At 36.8% G+C, this 18,749-nt stretch overlaps 1 protein-coding gene and 1 long non-coding RNA gene across 4 annotated transcripts in view; one reads left to right on the top strand and one right to left on the bottom strand.

Moving 5' to 3' along the window:
* Rtca (RNA 3'-terminal phosphate cyclase) overlaps positions 1 to 15,205 on the bottom strand; it is a 26,334-nt gene extending 11,129 nt beyond the window's left edge. Inside the window, exons 1-8 of one of the 3 annotated variants that reach the window (XM_078026823.1) lie at positions 15,090 to 15,205; positions 14,754 to 14,854; positions 14,206 to 14,349; positions 10,995 to 11,118; positions 8,358 to 8,416; positions 6,503 to 6,644; positions 6,112 to 6,236; positions 3,984 to 4,042 (exon numbers count right to left, since the gene is read on the bottom strand). In XM_078026823.1, the coding sequence (XP_077882949.1) occupies positions 3,984 to 4,042; positions 6,112 to 6,236; positions 6,503 to 6,644; positions 8,358 to 8,416; positions 10,995 to 11,118; positions 14,206 to 14,324 (628 nt within the window). In that variant the 5' untranslated portion in view covers positions 14,325 to 14,349; positions 14,754 to 14,854; positions 15,090 to 15,205. Of the gene's footprint in view, positions 1 to 3,983; positions 4,043 to 6,111; positions 6,237 to 6,502; positions 6,645 to 8,357; positions 8,417 to 10,994; positions 11,119 to 14,205; positions 14,365 to 14,753; positions 14,855 to 14,955 lie in introns of those variants that run through there. The other 2 variants (XM_078026821.1, XM_078026822.1) reach the window with 2 other exon arrangements.
* On the top strand, positions 15,194 to 18,749 carry LOC144368169 (uncharacterized). The gene is made up of 2 exons (XR_013427943.1): positions 15,194 to 15,271; positions 17,370 to 18,749. It is a non-coding gene; the product is annotated as an uncharacterized LOC144368169 (long non-coding RNA).

The following is an 18,749-nucleotide window of genomic DNA, read 5'->3' as shown; positions in this document are numbered from 1 at the left end:
GGGGTCGGGCAAAGCACCTCTGGGTTCAATCCCCAGTGGAAAAAAAAAAAAAAAATCTGGCCCTTGTTGACCTCTCTATTCTCATTATCCTCCATTCCTCCATCCCCTACCCAGACCCTGTACTTATCATATATACTGCAGTTACTTAAGCACAGAAAAACATCTTTTTCTATCAAAAAATATTGACAGAATATGTCCCTGCTCCTTAGCTTACTTTAAAAAATTGTGGTTCAGCGGTAGAGTGCTCCCCTAGCACGGGCAAAACCCGGGTTCTATCCTCAGCACCAAATAAAAATAAAAAAGGTATTGTGTTGTGTCCATCTACACCTAAAAAATAAATATTTAAAAATATATATATATTTTGGGGCTGGGGTTGTGGATCAGTGGTAGAGTGCTTGCTCTTACTTATGAGGCACTGGGTGTAATCCTCAGCACCACATAAAAATAAATAAACAAAATAAAGCTATTGTGTCCATCTACAACTAAAAAATATATATTTAAAATACTGATATACCTTTAAATATAAAGGCAATGTTTTGAGATACATTACAGTAAAATGGTTACTTTAATGAAACATTAATATATCATCTCTTGGTTACCCATTCTCCCACCTAAAACAAGAGCAACTATAATTTATTCCTTTAACAAAAGTCCTGACTACCATACACTATAATTACCTATAGTTCTCATGTTGTATACCAGATTTTTGGACTTGTTCATTCTTCAGATCTATCATTCTGTATCCTTTGACCTACGGCTCCCCATTTCCTCCCCCTTACCTCATCGTGGTAAACCACTCTTACTTTCTCTATATTTGATCTTTTCTTTTTTTAGATTCCACATATAAGTGAGATCATACAACATTTTTCTTTCTGTATCTAGCTTATTTCATTTTGCTCCACGTCCATCCTATTTTAACGCTGAATAATATTTTCATGTGTATATATACCACAGTTTCTTTATTCATTCATCTATGGAAGTATATTTGGTTGTTTTCATATTCTGGCTATTATGAAAAATGCTTCAATAAACATGGGAATACAATAAATCTTTGAGACAATTTCATTTCTTTTGGGTATATACTCAGAAAAGGGACTGCGGGGTTACATGGCAATTGTTTTTAGTTTGTTTAGGAATGTCTTACTATTTTCCATGATAGCTGCAGCAATTCACCTTAGCTCTCACTTTTCTTCCTGGCTTCTATTTATCCCCCTGATGAAAAATCAATGAATAGCAAAAGGCAGAATTGGAGTTACTCATCCTCCACAGAAGTATTAGTTTTTCTTTCTTTGCATTTATCTCTATGGTACCCTGGGATAACACTATCAGCACCGGTCTGTCTTCTCCACCAGACTAGGTCAGCAGTTAGGCATAGTAGCTCTCACTTGTAAATAATTAGTACATAGTACTTGGCACATTTGTGGTACCCAATAATAAAACTAATAGAACTCATAAATTTCCCAATGTCCATCAAATACTTATTATCTATAATATGTCTGCTCCTGCTCTCTGCTTTATATTTGCATTATTTTTGCTTCTCAAGACTTGTAGATATTGCATGCAGTGGCTAAGTATCCACACTGATTCCTCACTGTGCCTAATAGGTAGTAAATATATACTAATATATATTTTAGATCAATACTTCCCAAACTTCAAGATACTTTAGAAGTACCTGGAGAACTTGTTAAAACAAATTCTTAGGTCTCACTTTCAGGGAATCAAACCCAGAGCCTCACACATGCTAGGCAAGGACTTTACCACTAGCCATACCTTCACCCTCCACCGATTCAAATAGGTCTAGGTTAGGCCCCATATCTGTATTTCTAACAAAACTCCCAGATGATAGTGATTTCCTGTTGCCTCCCATCCACACTGTGAACAGCAGAGATTTAGACAGAACTCATTATGTGAGTTGGAGATTTTGATTTTTTTCCCTTTGTTTTTAGTGATGGGGGTCCCACTATGTTACGAAGGCTGGTCTTGAACTTGTAGGCTTTAAGAATCTTCCTGCCTTGCTCAGGAACCTGAGTAACTATAGGCCTACACATCATACCCAGAGAGATGTTGATTTTACTTCTTCTATTATGTTAACTATATGATGTATAGTGTATAGATCGAATCATCTAGCAAGCTAAAATCATCTGAATTTATTTTGTATTCAATAGTTAATAATGAGGTTAAACAGCACAGCTAGTGGAAGCATTTTTGTTTTGGTTTTGAGACAGGATCTCACTAAATTTCCCAGGCTGTCCTTGAACCTGTAATCCTCCTGCCTCAGTCTCCTGAGTATCTGGGACAACAGGTAGATGCCACCATGCTTGGCTAGCATAAGCATTTTTAAAAGATGCTACAAAGTAGGGTTGGGGTTGTGGCTCAGCGGTAAAGTGCTTACCTAGCACATGCAAGGCCATGGGTTTGATCCTCAGCACCACATATAAATAAATAAAATAAAGGTATTGTGTCCAAATACAACTAAAAAATAAATATTAAAAAAAAAAGATGCTACAAAGTAGGATGAAGCAATTAATTACCATAAATAACTAGAAGTTGCCTGACTAGCAAAACTTTAAATGTTAACCACCAGATGCAGTGATGGACACTGTAATCCCAGCGACTCAGGAGGATGAAGCAGGAGGATCACAGGTTCAAGGGCAGCCTTAGCAACTTTGCAAGACCCTGTCTCAAAATAAAATAGTTGGAAATGTAGCTAAGTGGTAAAGTGCCCCTGAGTAACAAACAAACAAATGTATGCATCTCCTCTTCTTAATATGCCAATCTTAAAAACAGATTTATTTTTCCTCCAAATATTCAGTACTTTCTAATAATCAGTGTAATAACTGATAAAGGAAGAAACATCAATAGATATTAAGACCACTGGATGAAAGTTGTATGAAAACAGAATATCAGATAGTCTCTAAGTATTACCCCAGACTATTTAATGATTGTAAAAGGAAAAGAAACCTTTATAGCAAGTAGATCTGGAGGACTCCTCCTCAACCATGTGATCACATTCAGCCTTACCAATAAAGAGCAAAATGACTTTACATGCCCTTTGATGCAATGTAGTGGTATAGACACAAAATCACTGATGTAATATTGTTACTAAAAATATTTGGTTTGAATAATCTAATCATGAGATAATCAGAAAAATCCTAATTGTGGGAAATTCTGTGAGAAAATGACCTAAAAGAAAGAAAATGGCCTAGACTTTTCAAAAATGTCAGTATCATGAATGGAAAAAAAAAAATGAGAAAGTATTTTGTACTTCAAAAATATATCACATTGCTCTAAAGAATATTTTGGAGACAACACATCTGATGTGTCTGCATATCATAGACAAATTCTTCAGATATAAAAACAATACTTTGGGGGTTAAGGTTGTGGTATGGGTTCGATTGTCAGCACCACATAAAAATAAAATAAAGATATGTGTCCGCCTATAACTAAAAAATAAATGTTTAAAAATAAAACAATACTGTGATTATATTGATATTGTTTTTGAATCTATACGCTGCAGTATTCAGGAGTAAGGCATGGTGTCTATAACTTACATTGAAGCAGTTCAGAAGCACACATACCACACAACCAAATGTTCACAACTAATGAATCTAGGAGAGGGTGTGTAGATGACTAGTTGAATTAGTCACTCAACTTTTCTTATAGGTCTAAAAATTTTCAAAGTATAAAAATAGGAGAAAGATTTAAAGTTTAATTGACTCTAGGAATTAGTTAACTGGGTTGGGGTTGTAGCTCAGTGGCAAAGTGCTTGCCTCACATGTTTGAGGCACTTGGTTCGATCCTTAGCACCACATAAAGAATAAAAATAAATAAAGGTATTATGTCCATCTACAACTAAAATTTTTAAAAAAATAGTTAACAGTAGCCTTTTAAACCTGTCATCCATCATTCCCTATAACATTTCAATCCTGACATTAATTTTTACTGGCAGTAGGAACTATGGATCCACTTTCATTTAACTATACCTCGTTTCCCAAGTGATGATCCAGCAAACAAACAGCCTGTGGATGTCTCAGCAATAATTCTACATATAGGGAAAAAACAAGTATTACTCTTAGGCTACAAACATTCTAAAATTATAATAAATAAGACACAGAAGAACAGTGTTAAATAGACAAAATGACACACGGCCAGTACACTGCAATGGCGAAATTCTTCCTACACAGAGTAGTCTGATTAACATTCTCCATCAGCCAATAATATCCTTCAGGGCTAGAATGGGAGAAGTCATATCTAATTCTAGTTCACTCATAGATAAAGGATGCCACCACCTGTCCGTATCCCTGGAAGTTATCATATTTTTGGTGCAAAGTGGTACCATTTCACACAGTACTATACAGTATTTTATAATCTTCTTTTAATAAAAAATGTCTTTACGTAAGGATTTTAGGTTTTATTCTGTAGTTTTTAGATAGCATTACATTATTAAAGTAAGTATTTAGTTTAAACCCTTTAACAGAAACTCTGAATAAGGGAATTCGAAATGTAAATATCTACAAAAAATAACCGTACTTTTACAATCCAAAAATATCAAAGCATTTTTATAATAAAATAAAACCATAACTTCTAATTGGAGTAACACTAATAATCATATTCCTTTATTAAGGCGATCTTTACCATTGTGAGTTAATTTCAGAGTTGAGGTATTTTAAGCAACTAAAAACATTTCTCTTAGGATCACCTTCAAAGCCTAACTTCTGATTACCTTTAACATTTAAGTTCACTCCTAAGTATTCAGGAGGATGGATTCTAGGATCCCCATTGTACATTAAATCCAAGGATGTTCAAGTCCTTTATATAAAACAGCACAGTATTTACATACAACCTACACATGTCCTCTATTACTTTAAATTATCCTTAGATTACTTATAATACCAAATACAATGTACACAATATATAAATAGTTGTTAAGCTGTATTGTTTAGGGAATGATAAGAAAAAAGTGTTTGATGATAAAAAAGGGAATGATAAAAAAAAGTTTAGTATAGACACAATTTCATTTCTTTCTTTTCCTTTTTCAGGGATTACACTCACACACTGAGGCACATCCCTAGCCCTATTTTGTATTTTATTTAGAGACAGGATCTCACTGAGTTACTTAGTACCTCACTTTTTTTGAGGCTGGCTTTGAACTCTTGATCCTCCTGCCACAGCCTCCCAAGCTGCTGGAATTACAGGTATGCACCTATGCTCAGTTTTGGTTTTTTTAAAGTTATTTTTTAATCTGGTCAAATTTAAATTGGTCATTTGAATCCATGGATGCAGAACCCATGAATACAGAGGGCTAACTGTATAAGTGAAAAGGATCTTACAGAGTAGTAAAAGGCAAAACATCCTCAGAAAAAATTCAGAAAATCATCTTAATTCATCATACTATTGTTTTTAGGTAGAAATCCCCTTAAAAACATGTCTTCTTAAAACTATCAAATGAGGGGCTGGGGATGTGGCTCAAGCGGTAGCGCGCTCACCTGGCATGCGTGCGACCCGGGTTCGATCCTCAGCACCACATACAAACAAAGATATTATGTCCGCCAAAAACTAAAAAATAAATATCAAAAAAATTCTCTCTCTCTCTCTCTCTTTTAAAAAAAAAACTATCAAATGAGCACAAAAACTTGAAATCTTTAATTTAAATAGGATAACAGTCACTCTCAGCTTGAATCTTAAAAGTCCCCCAAAGACCATGTGTTGAAGGCTTGGTGGCTAATTGATGATGCTAGTGAGAGGTGGTAGAACTTTTAGGAGGTGGGCCCTAGCAGAAGGAAGTTGGGTTAAGGGGAGCATGCCCTTCAAGGGGATACTGGAGCCCAGCCCCTTCCTCTCTCTTTCCCTCTCTCAATTTGCTTCTTGATGAAAATGAGGTAAGAAGCTTTAGTCCATCAAGCACTCCCTGCCTTGATATTCTGCCTCACCACAGGCCCCAAAACAATGAAGCCAAGCAACCATGGACTGAAACTCTGAAACCGTGAACTAAAATAAATCTTTTCTCCTTTTAAATTGTTAACCTCAGGTATTTCATAACAATGGAAAGCTAAGCAACACAGTAACTATTTCAGGGCTCTCAATCATATCTAAGAGAGTATATTTTCTCACATTATTCCATTTCCATTGCCAAATGCTTGGTCTTTGGGTTCCTGAACAGGCTGGATGTTAACATATAGATCTCTGATCTCCTTTCTGATGCATCTCACTGCCGCTGCTGCCATATCTTTTGCTACCTATTTTGGCAAGATAGAAAAAAACAAAATGATACAATATTAATTATTGATTATTTGAACAATTGTTTCCAAGCCTTTAAAGGCACATAAAATGATTAATTTTTATATGTATCATTTTAAAACTTGATTTTCTAGAGAGAGAGCACTGAGTTTGAAGAAAATTTTTAATGTAAAGATGGATTAAAAAATAAGTCCTAATAATTTCAAAATTTAGATGATACTTACCAAGGCATGCACACACTTCTAAGAACATTTAGACAACTTACTTTAAATGGCAGAACGCCAGCAACAAAAGCTCTTCCATATATTTTAGTCACAGAGCCACGATCAGTCAAATTTATTGGGTTCAACTGTGTTACTGGTGACATCCGAACAATCACTTCACCACCACCTTTTGGATAATAGCCCCTATAAAAAGTGTGATAAATATCCACATAAACTAATCGCATGACAAAAATAAAGCATAATATTATATTAAAATAATGTGAATGGTAGCCAAATATGCAATTCATGAAAAAATTCTAAATCATATTTTAGGTCTGGACTGTTCAATATAGTAGCCTCAAGCTGCATGTGACTATTACAGTGAAATAAAATTTATGGCTGGAGGTATAGCTCAGTGGTGCATGCATGAGGCTTTGAGTTCAATTGCCAGCCCCAAGCCAAGTGTGACAGCATTCTCCTACAGTCTCAGCTACTCCTACTCAAGAGACTGAGGCAGGAGATCCTCTGGGCCTATGAGTTCATGGACAGTCTGGGCAATGAAGCATATCGATGCTTCCTTTAAAAAAAAAAAAAAAGTTTTAATAAAAACAAAGAAGCAAATAAAATTAAACATAGTTTAGAAATCAATTCAATTCCCCAATTGCATTAGCCATGTTTTAAGTGCTCTGTAGTCACATTCGGTTAGTGACTACCATACTGGACAGCATAGATAGGAAACATTTCTCAATGTAGAAAGTTCTATTTGACAAGTTTGTTTTAAAACATAGGTTCCTTGATATCTGGAGTTGTTTTGTTCCTACTATTTTCCAGGTCCTAACCCAATGTTTGGTACACAGTAGGAACTCAAATAAATAGCTGATGATTATAAATAGCTGACACTAACAGAATCTAAACTCAATTATTCATACTCATTTATTCCATTTCAGCTGCTGAGAAGGACACTGTGCCTAGCCTCAAGCAGTTCTCCATCTAATAGGGCAATGGTACCCTTATACAGTTGACTAGAATACAACACAAGATGTAAGGAGGACCACAACAGAAGTGCAAATATGGATTCTGATAGAGGTACAGCCACAGAGAGTTCATACAGGAAATCACAAATTTTATTTAGAAAAAACAGGATTTCCCATTTTTTAGAATACAAAAAGAATTACACAAAGATGTGAACTTCAAAGATACAAAGTATGTTCAAGGAATAGCATGTAATTGTGGTGTTAGAATGTAGGACAAGTTGAAAAAAAGGAGAAAGAAGATGAAGCTAGGAAGGCAAATTGGAGCAAGATTGCAATGCACTTAAATGAGATGCCATGAAATTTAACCTTGTCATTGTATAACAGAAGAAGACCAAAGAAATAACCCAAATGGGGCTGGGGCTGGGGCTGAGCAGTAAAGCACTTGCCTAGTATATGTAAGGCACTGGGTTCAATCCTTAGCACTACATAAAAATAAAGAAATAAAATAAAGGTATTGTGTCCATCTACAACTAAAAATGATTTAAAAAAAAAAAAAACCAAATGCCCAATGTGCTTCTTAAAAAAATAATTCTGATCACACTATAGAAGAGAATCTTTTTATGACCCTACAGTGCCTGGCTCAAGTGTCTGCACAACTTGACCATTTAATCTGTGCATGGATAACATTAGACATGAAGATGCTTTCATGTGGAAATTCCCTTGAAAATATTTCTCCCAAGAAACAAGTAAATATCACATGTAGTTGCTTTCAAGGCTCCACACCCTTGCAGCTTACTGTTCTTAAGCTGTAAAGTACAATTATTTGACAAGAAATGTTTTAAGGGTAATTTATTAAGTGTATTAGTTCTCCAAGGTCTAAATTTTCCACTATGCTAATTTAGCATAATAATAGATGGAAAAGGCAAAGAAATAAGTAACTTACCTCATTTTGATGTCACAATTAAAATTAAAACCAAATTTTTCAACAATTGGCTTGAAGACCTGAAAAAAATCAATTGTTATTGCAACCACCAATATTCACTGATTCAACAAGTATAATTATTAAATGAAAAGTGCTCCGTACTGAATTAGTAATTGAGTGTTATAAGTAAACTGTAGTATCAAAATATATAGACTAGTTCCATTTTTCAAGTGAAAAAAAAACTTGTATTTGCTAAATTTAAAAGTTTAACATTTAATAAATCAGGGCCATGCAAGTCTAATGAGAAAAAAATTCAGAACTCAGAATACTTGAACCCAATGTTTATTCTACTCCAGAAACCATTACTGACCCTTCTCAGTACGCTGTAAAAAAAAGTAGGGGCACTGGTAAACAACACTTTATTCTGCCCTCTCAATTTTTTTATAAAGCTGAAATCTCACTGCAAATAAAATGTTTTATTCTTATTTCTTCCACTTAACATTGTAAGTGTAAGCATTTTTCTGACACAATAAAAATTCTTCCGAAATAAAACTTAAACAATTGCATGGCATTTGAGCATTACTTATTTAACCATTTCCTAAGTTTTCATGATTACATAATGATATATATTAATTCTCTACTCAAATCCTTTAACATTCACCTTTTGCTACATTTTGTACTATTTTATTAGGATAGTTTGCTTGAAGTGGAATTACTAACCAAAGAGAAACTAATTTCATTATATGATCTATAACACTGACTTTAAATATATTATACTATCCATTAGGTTGGCAATGTTTCAGAGAAAAACAATATTTAATCCTGAAGTCTAAGGCAACTTGTAAGATCTACTCTAGAGATTTACTCATTTTTCTAGGTTTTCTCCATAGTATGCAGGAGGTATAGATGTTACTAAACTTTGGTTAAAAAAAAGGGGCTGGCCTAGGACTACAGCTCAGTGGTATAGTGCTTGCCTATCATATGTGAGGCCTTGGGTTCAATTCCCACTACCATAAAAAAGAGAAGCAGAAAAATTTTAAAAATAAAAACCTAAGAATGACAAGTGCTGGGTAGGATGGTGAACAGCTGGAACTCTCATAATAGACTATTGAAAAAGCTGAACAAAATAGCATAACTATTTTGGATGCCACAAGTTTTGGCAGTTTCTCATAAATTTATACATGTACTTCCTATAATAACCCAGAAATCCTACTTCTAAGTATACAAGAGAACTGGAAATTTATACTATAATAACCCAGAAATCCTACTTCTAAGTATACAAGAGAACTGGAAATTTATGTTTAAGCCAAACTTAAACATAAATGTTGGCACCAACTTCATTCATAAATGCCAAAAACTGCCAGGTACAGTGGTACACACCCGTAAACCCAGTGCTTCAATAGGCTGAGACAGGAGAATGAAAAGTTCAAGGTCAGCCTGGGTAATTAGAGAGATTGGTCTCAAAAAAATAAAAAGGGCTGGGGGTATAGCTCAGTGGTACAGAACCCCTGGGTTTAATCTCCAGTGCTACAGAAAAAATAATAATTTCCCCCAACTGGACACAACTCAAATGCCCTTCAACAGATGATTAAATAAACAAGCTGACATATTCATATACTTACTATTTAGTTTTTATTGCTAATACAAGTAACACTGTGAGTCTAAAGTTTACTAAGGCAAATGAAAAACTAGACTCAAAGGCTACATAACAGTATTATTCCTTTACATGAAATTCTTAAAAAAAAAAAAAAGGCAAAACTATGACTGAAAACAGAAAAGTGGTTGCCAAGGGACTGTGGGACAGGACTGCCTAATACGGGGATAAGGGAATTTTTAGAGTAATGGAAGTATTATATATCTTTATTGTGGTGGTTGGTTTACAGATAAATGTTTGTTATCCAAAATCATCAAACTGCACATTAAAAAGGGTGAATTTAATTGTAAGGAATTATGCCACAATAAACTTGGAATATCCCTTTTCCAAAATGCTCACGATCAGAAGAGTTTTGAGTTTCAGACTGTTTTCAATTTTACATGTACATGAACATAATAAGATATCTTGGAGATGAGACCCAAATCAAAATACAAAATTTATTTGTTTCATAGACACCTTATATACATAATCCAAAAGTAATTTTATACAACATTTTTAGTCTATCTTTTGTTTTGACTGCAATTTACCACATGAAGTCAAGTGGAGAATTTTCCACTTGTGGCACCAGGTTGGTGTTCAAAAGTTTTAGAGTTTGGAGCATTCTATATTTTTAATTTTCTGATTAGGGATGCTCAACCTGTACTACTCTTCTTTCCCATGAGTTGTATAAGCACGCCAGCATTAAATATTATCATTTAAAAAATTTTTGAGTTCCCTTCTAAATCATAATTCCTATATTTATAAAGTAGTGGGTTTACCTAATAACTGACATAATTTATTTAATAATCACATTTAGTTTTTTAAAAATTCACTATAAATACTATTCTAAAATATAATACAAAGTCTAAAATAAACAATTTCCCACTCTCTCCTACAGCAGAACTGGACATCATGAATAAATAGCAACATATACAAAATATTCAGAATATATTTAAATAGAGAATAGATATTCAGAAGTATATATGAGATCATCTCAGTATGTCATTAACAACAAAAACCCTTACCATCACTGTGTAGTCAATCTGTGGTGCCATTTCAGCATTAGTTCCACCTTTCAAATGAAGTTCTGATGGAGAAGCAGCAAACAGAACACATGGCATTGAAACCTGCATCAAGAGGCACACACTCCTAAGGAGAAGGCAAAACAGACTTTTCAAAGTTTCAAAAAAAGCTGAATTATAATTTATTACATTACTTAGTTGAAGCATAGCTAAATGTAAAGTTAAAAGAGATTTGTTTCTGAATTGTAAAATCCTGAATCTTAAAGAAAGTATTTCACAAAGAATTGCTTCTAATGATAAGCAAACGAGGCTGGGATGTTCCTTGATTCAGCGCTTGCCTAGCATGAATGAGGTCCTAGTTTCCTATATAGCATGATTTAAAAAAAAAAAAAAAAGATACGCAAACCTCTGAATTCAAGACTAAAGCACATCACTACATTAGATGGGTGATCTTGGCTAAGTTCTGACCCTTTTCTTTACAAAAAAATAAATAAAATAATAAAACCATCTTCAATTTTTTTTAAATAAAAGGATTCTTGAAAATAGCAATTTATGAAAATGGATTCAAAATAGTCAAGATCTAGAAATATTCAACTGTTTCTATCTGAGTTATCATGCATAAGGCACTGTTCAAAATATCAAGTTAAGATGTAATGCCTTACTTGAAATTTTATAAGACAGCAGATTCTTACCACATACACACATATGAAAGGTAATTACGAAAGGTGATGAAAATGTTATTTAGCTTGACTGGTAATTATTTATCAACATAAATATATATCAAAATATCATGATATATACCTTCTTCATAATTTTATTTATAAACTACACTTCAATAAAGTTGGAAAATGGGGGAGGGATCGATGTAATTTCTCTCACATAGAGTTTAATATCAAAGAAAAGTATTTTATAAAGACTAAAAGCTGAGTATTTCACATGAAAAAGTTCTGTCCATATAGTCAAATAATGTGAGAAACCACAATAAATGAACATAGAACATGAAGTATTTTATAAAATAAAAAATTTGGTCAGATTTTCTAAATGAGCTGTTATCGCCCTTCTCTACAGAGAAAGTAATAATACTCATAAGTAGATCATAGTTTGAAATGCAATCCAATATAGCTTTTACATACCAAAAGAAAGATCTTTACTTTCTTAAAACAAAGGCCCATACATACTGAACTAGAAAGTCTCTATCACTGGTAATAAGTTTGACTGATTAATAAATATTTATTGACTGTTAAAGTGTTTAGAATTGGAAGAAAAGGGCTTAGAAATGTTTAGTTAACTACTAATCATAGTTTTATACCTATTCAACTCATTGATCCTAAGTGATCCAACAAATATTTAATTTCTCCCCAATAAAATCAGATTCTAAAAACACTAAAGAAAACCTTAATTTGAGAAGAGTAAGGAATAGTAAATAAAGTAGACACTTGAGAAAACACATGGTCCTGTAATCACAATCAAGGCTAAAGTCAGGCATGGTGGCACATGCCTGTAATTCCAGCTACTCAGGAGGCTGAGGCAGGAGGATTTGAAGTTGAAGTAAGCCTGGACAGTTTAGTGATATGCTCCCTACTGCTTTATTGTCTTCTATTAGATAAAAAGGGTTAGGGATGGAGCTCAGTGGTAGAGCACTTGCCTATGCATGAGGCAATAGGTCCAATCCTTAGCACCACATACACACACACACAAAAGCGACCAGTCAAATAGATTAGAGAAGTAACATGAAAATTAACTGCTAGCCAGGTGCAGCAGCATACCAGCAACTCAGAAGGCTGAAGCAGGAGGATCACAAGTTCAAGGTCAGCCTGGACAACTTAAGAAAACCCTGTATCAAAACTAAAACCAAAAAGAACTAGAGTAGCTTAGAGTGCTAACCCAGAGCATTCCTGGGTTCAATCCCTATCACTAAGTGGGGGGATGGGGGAGGAATTAACTACTATCCACATTTTGTCAATAAAGGGAGAAGCACTTAGAAAGTTATCAAGGATCAATTTAATTGTTAAATATTCATCTCCCAGTGGGGGGAAAAATCAGGATTATATCCAAAAATTTCTAAGTAGAGTTGCATAAGTATATCTTAGAAGACAACAGAGGGCTGGGGTAGATAGCTTAGTGGTAGAGCTAAGTGTGAACAAGGCCATGAGTTTGACCAGCAACCCCCCCATCACACACACACACACAAAGCAATAAAAATATCCACATTGAAAGTAGTAGACTATGGGGCTGGGATTGTGGCTCAGCAGTAGAGTGCTCGCCTAGCACCGGCAGGACCCTGGTTGGATCCTCAGCACCACACAAAAATAAAGGCACTGTGTTGCGTCCAACTACACCTAAAAAATAAATAATAAAAAAAAGAAAGTAGTAGACTATGGTTTATAATTAACTGTAAGAAAAGAACTTGAGCTATAATGCAAATACTGAAAGTGAAAACTCAAGTCAATTTGTGACACTCAACTTCTAAATAATAATAAAAATGCTATATCATACTACATACAAGATAACATTTCAATTAGGTGCCCAAATTTTACATTCATTGTCTTTAACGTCAAAGGTATTTTATTTACACTTTAGAAGTAAGAAAACTTGGGCTGGGGATGTGGCTAAAGCGGTAGCGGGCTCCTCTGGCATGCGTGCGGCCCGGGTTCGATCCTCAGCACCACATACCAACAAAGATGTTGTGTCCGCCGAGAACTAAAAAATAAATATTAAAAATTCTCTCTCTCTCTCCTCTCTCACTCTCTCATAAAAAAAAAAAAAAAAAGAAGTAAGAAAACTGAGGCGGCTGGGGTTGGGAGGGGGAACATGGGAAGATTACAGGAACTCTAGATAGGGCAAAGGGGAGGAAGGGGAAGGGAAGGGGCAAGGAGGTAAAAAAGATGGTGGAATGAGACGGACATGATTACCCTAAGTACCTGTATGAAGACACGAATGGTATGACTATACTTTGTATACAACCAGAGATATGAAAACTTGTGCTCTATATGTGTAATATGAATTGTAATGCAGTTTGCTGTCATATATAACAAATTAAAATAAAAAAATTAAAAAAAAAAATTTAACCTGATGAAAAACTAAAAAAAAAAAAAAAAAAAAAAAGAAGTGAGAAAACTGAAGTTCAAAGAGGTTAAGCAACTTGCATAGTAAGTGGTAGAACCTAGATCTGAATGCAAAACCCATACCTAAACAGATCTCAAGGTATACATACCCTGCTGTCTTGGTATCTGCTGTGTGGATTCCACCTTTGATCTTCTCTGGTGTGAAGGTTACTTCAGTTGAACCAATTGCTGCCCCCTCCAGTTGCCCATCACACAAATCTCGAATCATTTCCAGTCCAGATAAATGTTGAGGCCTTCAGGTCATAATACTGCATCAAAACGTGTGCATTCAGACTGCCTATATCCCCACATTTTATGATATTTATAAAACTGCAACGGCAAGGAAACAGCAAGATCTAACCACAATAAGTGCCCCATCCTCAGCGTCGGAGCTACCTCTTCGGTTTTTATGCACTTAGACTACCTCCTAGTAGGCATCACTTTAAGGGTTTCTTTGAGACTCCTTATTTTGGCTATAAACGACCCACAATCTGGCACTGTCTCGACAAGGAGGTCCAAGGGCCACCCCTCAGGACCCGCGGCAGACCGATCGCAACCTCCCGGGCTACACTCAGACCACCAGGTCCGCGACGCGCGCGCTCGCAGCCCGGCCCCGCGACCCCGACTCCACCCCCCAGCTCTCTGCCGCCGCGATTACCTCAGGCCTGGCGTGCTGCGGCCCGCCCGGATCTTCTGCACCCGCAAGGGGAGGCCCAGGACACAGCTGAGGGCGGTGGAGACCCTGAGGATCTGGCCGCCCTGGAACGATGGGGGGCGAAGAGAAGGTGTAAGAACGTCGGCCGCGAAAGCTCCGGTTCCCAACTAGCGCCCAGCCGCTCGGCCTCCGGCTGCACACTCACCCCTTCCAAGATCCCGCCGTCGACCTCCACCCGCTGCCCCGCCATGGGGGGCGCCCTGGGGCCTGGCCCGCTGCGACAACGCCTTTGCTGCAGAAAGAATAAACGCCCCGCAGCTCTAAAACTTCGACCCACACCTGGAGTTCTCCGCGAAAGCGGAAGAAGCGGAACCTCCGGGAAACTCGATCCGCCGGAATGAATCCGGGGTTGGCCGGGTCCGGCCTCTGCGCATGCGTAGCGCAAAGCGGCTGGCGGTTCCGGGAATATTCCTTCCCCTCCAGGATCCTTAGCTGTCCGGGAGGTGGGGGGCCGCTGCCAGGTACCTAAGAGTGCTGTAGTTAAGTGTGGACTTGGGAAGACTTGTGCCCTAAACACAGTAAAACCTGCAGGTTGTGGAAAATCTCCTTTCCCACTTTTAACCAAATCCTCCAGTTGTTCCGCAGGCTTGTGCTTCATCTGTTTTCTTGATAAATATGTGTTTATCTGTTAAGGATCTTGGCATACCCAGTGCTGCAGATACTTAGAGCAGAAGATTAAGAAAAATCAGAACCCTACAATGTACTAATCACCTTCTCTCTGGATGGATTTGCCTTCTCTGCAACCTCTCTAAGTTTGTGTGCCCTGGTGCACTAATTGAAACCAATGAGCTTCTCATTTCTTGTGGGGTGTGTGTACAGTACTATCTTATCCCCCGCTCCCCATGAGACACTATGTGGGAGAAAGGGGTAGAACCACTAATGTAACACTCTGAAGGTCAAAGCTATGCCACCTTGTCTGAGAGTAGGTGAAAGCTCTTGCCTTCAATGAACAGTGCAGTGAAACATAATACAACATAATACAATGTAGGCTACAGCAGAAACAACAGCCAGCTTCTTGGTTCTGCTGTAGCCCAATTCCCACATTAATTTAGGACCCAATAATATGTAAGCCTGTAGGTGTGCAAAGAAGAGGTAGAACAGTTAATGCCCCCAAAGCTATTGGAGATATAATGGACAGACTGAGAAGTAATCAATTACAATGCCATCTATAAAAATAATTAAGGGCTGAGGATGCATCTCAATGGTAGAGCATTTGCCTATGAGGCCTTGGGTTCAACATCATCATCATCTTCAATGTACATGGGGACAGTAATTACAATATGATAAACTAGAACAATAACAGCCAGTGTTCATTGAGCATTGCACTGTTCCTCCCATTCTTTCACAGTTTGATAAAGTTCTTACTGTTTTATAGCATCCTATGTTAATCAAGTCTGTAAAATAGTAATCAGAGAAAGTAATCATAACTGCATTTAGAATGATAGCTTTGACAGTATTAGGAGGGTTAGTTACAGGCCTAAGAACCTGAAAGCAGAAATGCCTTTTCTCTTGCCTAAGGCAAGAGAGAATGAAAAGTTGAAGCAAGGCAGTGGCAGCAGGGATAGAATAAAAAAGCTATGCTTGTAACTATATATATATATATATATATATATATATATATATATATATATATATATATATGTACTGGATTATGAACCCACTGAGCTACCACTGAGCTACATCCCCAGCCCTCCTCCTCTTTTTGAGACAGATTCTCAATAAATTTCTTAGGCTGGCCTTGAAGTCACAATCCTCCTGCCTCAGCCTCCCTAGTTACTAGGATTAGGGGCATGCACTACCATACCTAGTACTATCTGACATCTTAGATTCCTATAAGAGAAACTCAACCTCCTCAGAAGAAGGTTTGCCCTTGCTTTGATTGGTTTATTGATTGATTGCAGTGTGGAGATCAAATCAAGAGGATTTTGCAAATCCTAGGCATACCCTCTGCTATTGAGCTGTACTTTGAACCCTGGCTTGTTTACAGTATTGAGGGTTGAACCCAGGGACTCGTGCATGCTAAGCAAATGCTCTACCACTAAGCTGCATCCCCAGTCCTTTCTTTAAATTTTGAGACAGGGTCTCACAAAGTCACCCAGACTTAAGCTTGCAATGCTACTGCCTCAGTTTCCCAAGTAACTGGGTTACAGTTATGTGCCCCCATGCCTGGCTCTGGATTGTCCTTTTAATTTCTAATTCTCACTCCTGGATCTGACCCATTTGCCCCATTACAGTTACTTCCAGTGTAGAGGGAAGTGAACAAAAGATGGTATATGACATAGAAACTACCCAGGTATTACGGTTTGGATACGAAATGTACCCCAAAGGCCATGTGCTAAAGACTTGGTCTCCAGCTGGTGATTGTGTAAATAACATGGGGACATGACTGAAGAGTTTATTTTGTCCCTGGATCCTTCAGGGTTTGGATATGAAATGTACCCGAAAGGCCATGTGCTAAAGACTTGGTTCCCAGCTGGTGATTTTGTAGATAACATGGGGACAAGACTGAAGAGTTTATTTTGTCCCTGTATCCTTCCTTTCTCTCTTGCTCCTTCCTAGCCACCATGAGATGAGCAGCTTTGCCTATCACACTCTACCCACCATGATGTTCTGCCTCATCATGAGCCCACAGCCATGTGGCCCAGCAAGTATGGAATAAAACCTATGAAACTGGGATCCAAAATAAATCTTTCTTTCTTTAGGTCGTTTTTCTCAGGTATTTCATCACAGTGACAGCAAGTTGACTAATACGCCAATCGAGAGTAGATAATAATAATCATTTGTATAGCGCTATATTCATGTTTACAACAAAACTGTAGAGTTAGTGTTTTTGTCGTTATTTAGCCAATGATGGACCAAGGCCTAGAGAACTGAAGTACCATACTAAAATGATGTAACAGAAAAGTGGCAAAGCTGCATTAAATTCTGTATCTTTTAAATTATCTACAGGAAAAGGACAGTTAAGCTGATACCAGATTTCTCAACAGAACACTGTCCAAAGACAGTGGATTCATATCTTCAGAATCATGACAGTCATTTTCAACCTGGAATTGGTACTTAGCAAAATTATCTCTCAAAAATGGGGGTAAAGTATAGAAATAAGATAATTTCTAGATACCTAGAAATTGAATTTAACATCTACATAGACTGTCTAAAGGAATTTTTAAAGGATATTTGCACTTCAGAATGGAAATTATTTCAAAAGGGAAGTCTGATTTATAAGAAAAAATGATGAGCTAAGAAACTGTAATTATGTAGGTAAACCTAAGTAAACATTAGCCAGTACACACCTGTAATCCCAGTGATATAGCACAAGAAAAACTGGTAAATCTACTAACATGTTTTGCAATTGTATCTCAATTATTGGTAGATTAAGCAAATGGGAATTTAGGAAAGAAATGATTCTACACACACACATACACATATATAATATATATATAAAACTTCAATCAAATATAGACTACATGATTTTCTTAAGAACTCAGGGCACACAGCCAGGCACAGTGGCTGATGCGTGTTGTTATAGTTTGAATGTGAGGTGTCCCCCCAAAGCTCACGTGTGAAAATGCTAGGAGGTTCAGAGAAAAAATGATTACTTTATGAAAGCCTTAACCCAATCAGTGAATTAATCACCTGATTAATTGAGTGGTAACTGAAGGAAGGTGGGGTGTGGCTAAAGGAGGTTGGGCACTGGGGATGGCTTTAGGGTTTAAAATTGTATCTGGCAAGTGGAGATCATCTCTCTCTCTCTCTCTCTCTCTCTCTCTCTCTCTCTCTCTCTCTCTCCTTTCTGATCATCATGTGAGCTGCTTCCCTCTGCTTACATTCTTCTGCCATGATGTTCAGCTTCAACTTGTACCCTGAGGAATGGAGCTGGCTGTCTGTGGACTGAGAACTCTGAAAATGTGAGCCCTCAAATAAATTTTTCTTCCTCTACAA

This window comes from Ictidomys tridecemlineatus, chromosome 11 (assembly GCF_052094955.1).
Source record: "Ictidomys tridecemlineatus isolate mIctTri1 chromosome 11, mIctTri1.hap1, whole genome shotgun sequence".
NCBI classification, from domain to species: domain Eukaryota; kingdom Metazoa; phylum Chordata; class Mammalia; order Rodentia; family Sciuridae; genus Ictidomys; species Ictidomys tridecemlineatus.
This window is presented reverse-complemented; position numbering and strand designations above follow the sequence as displayed.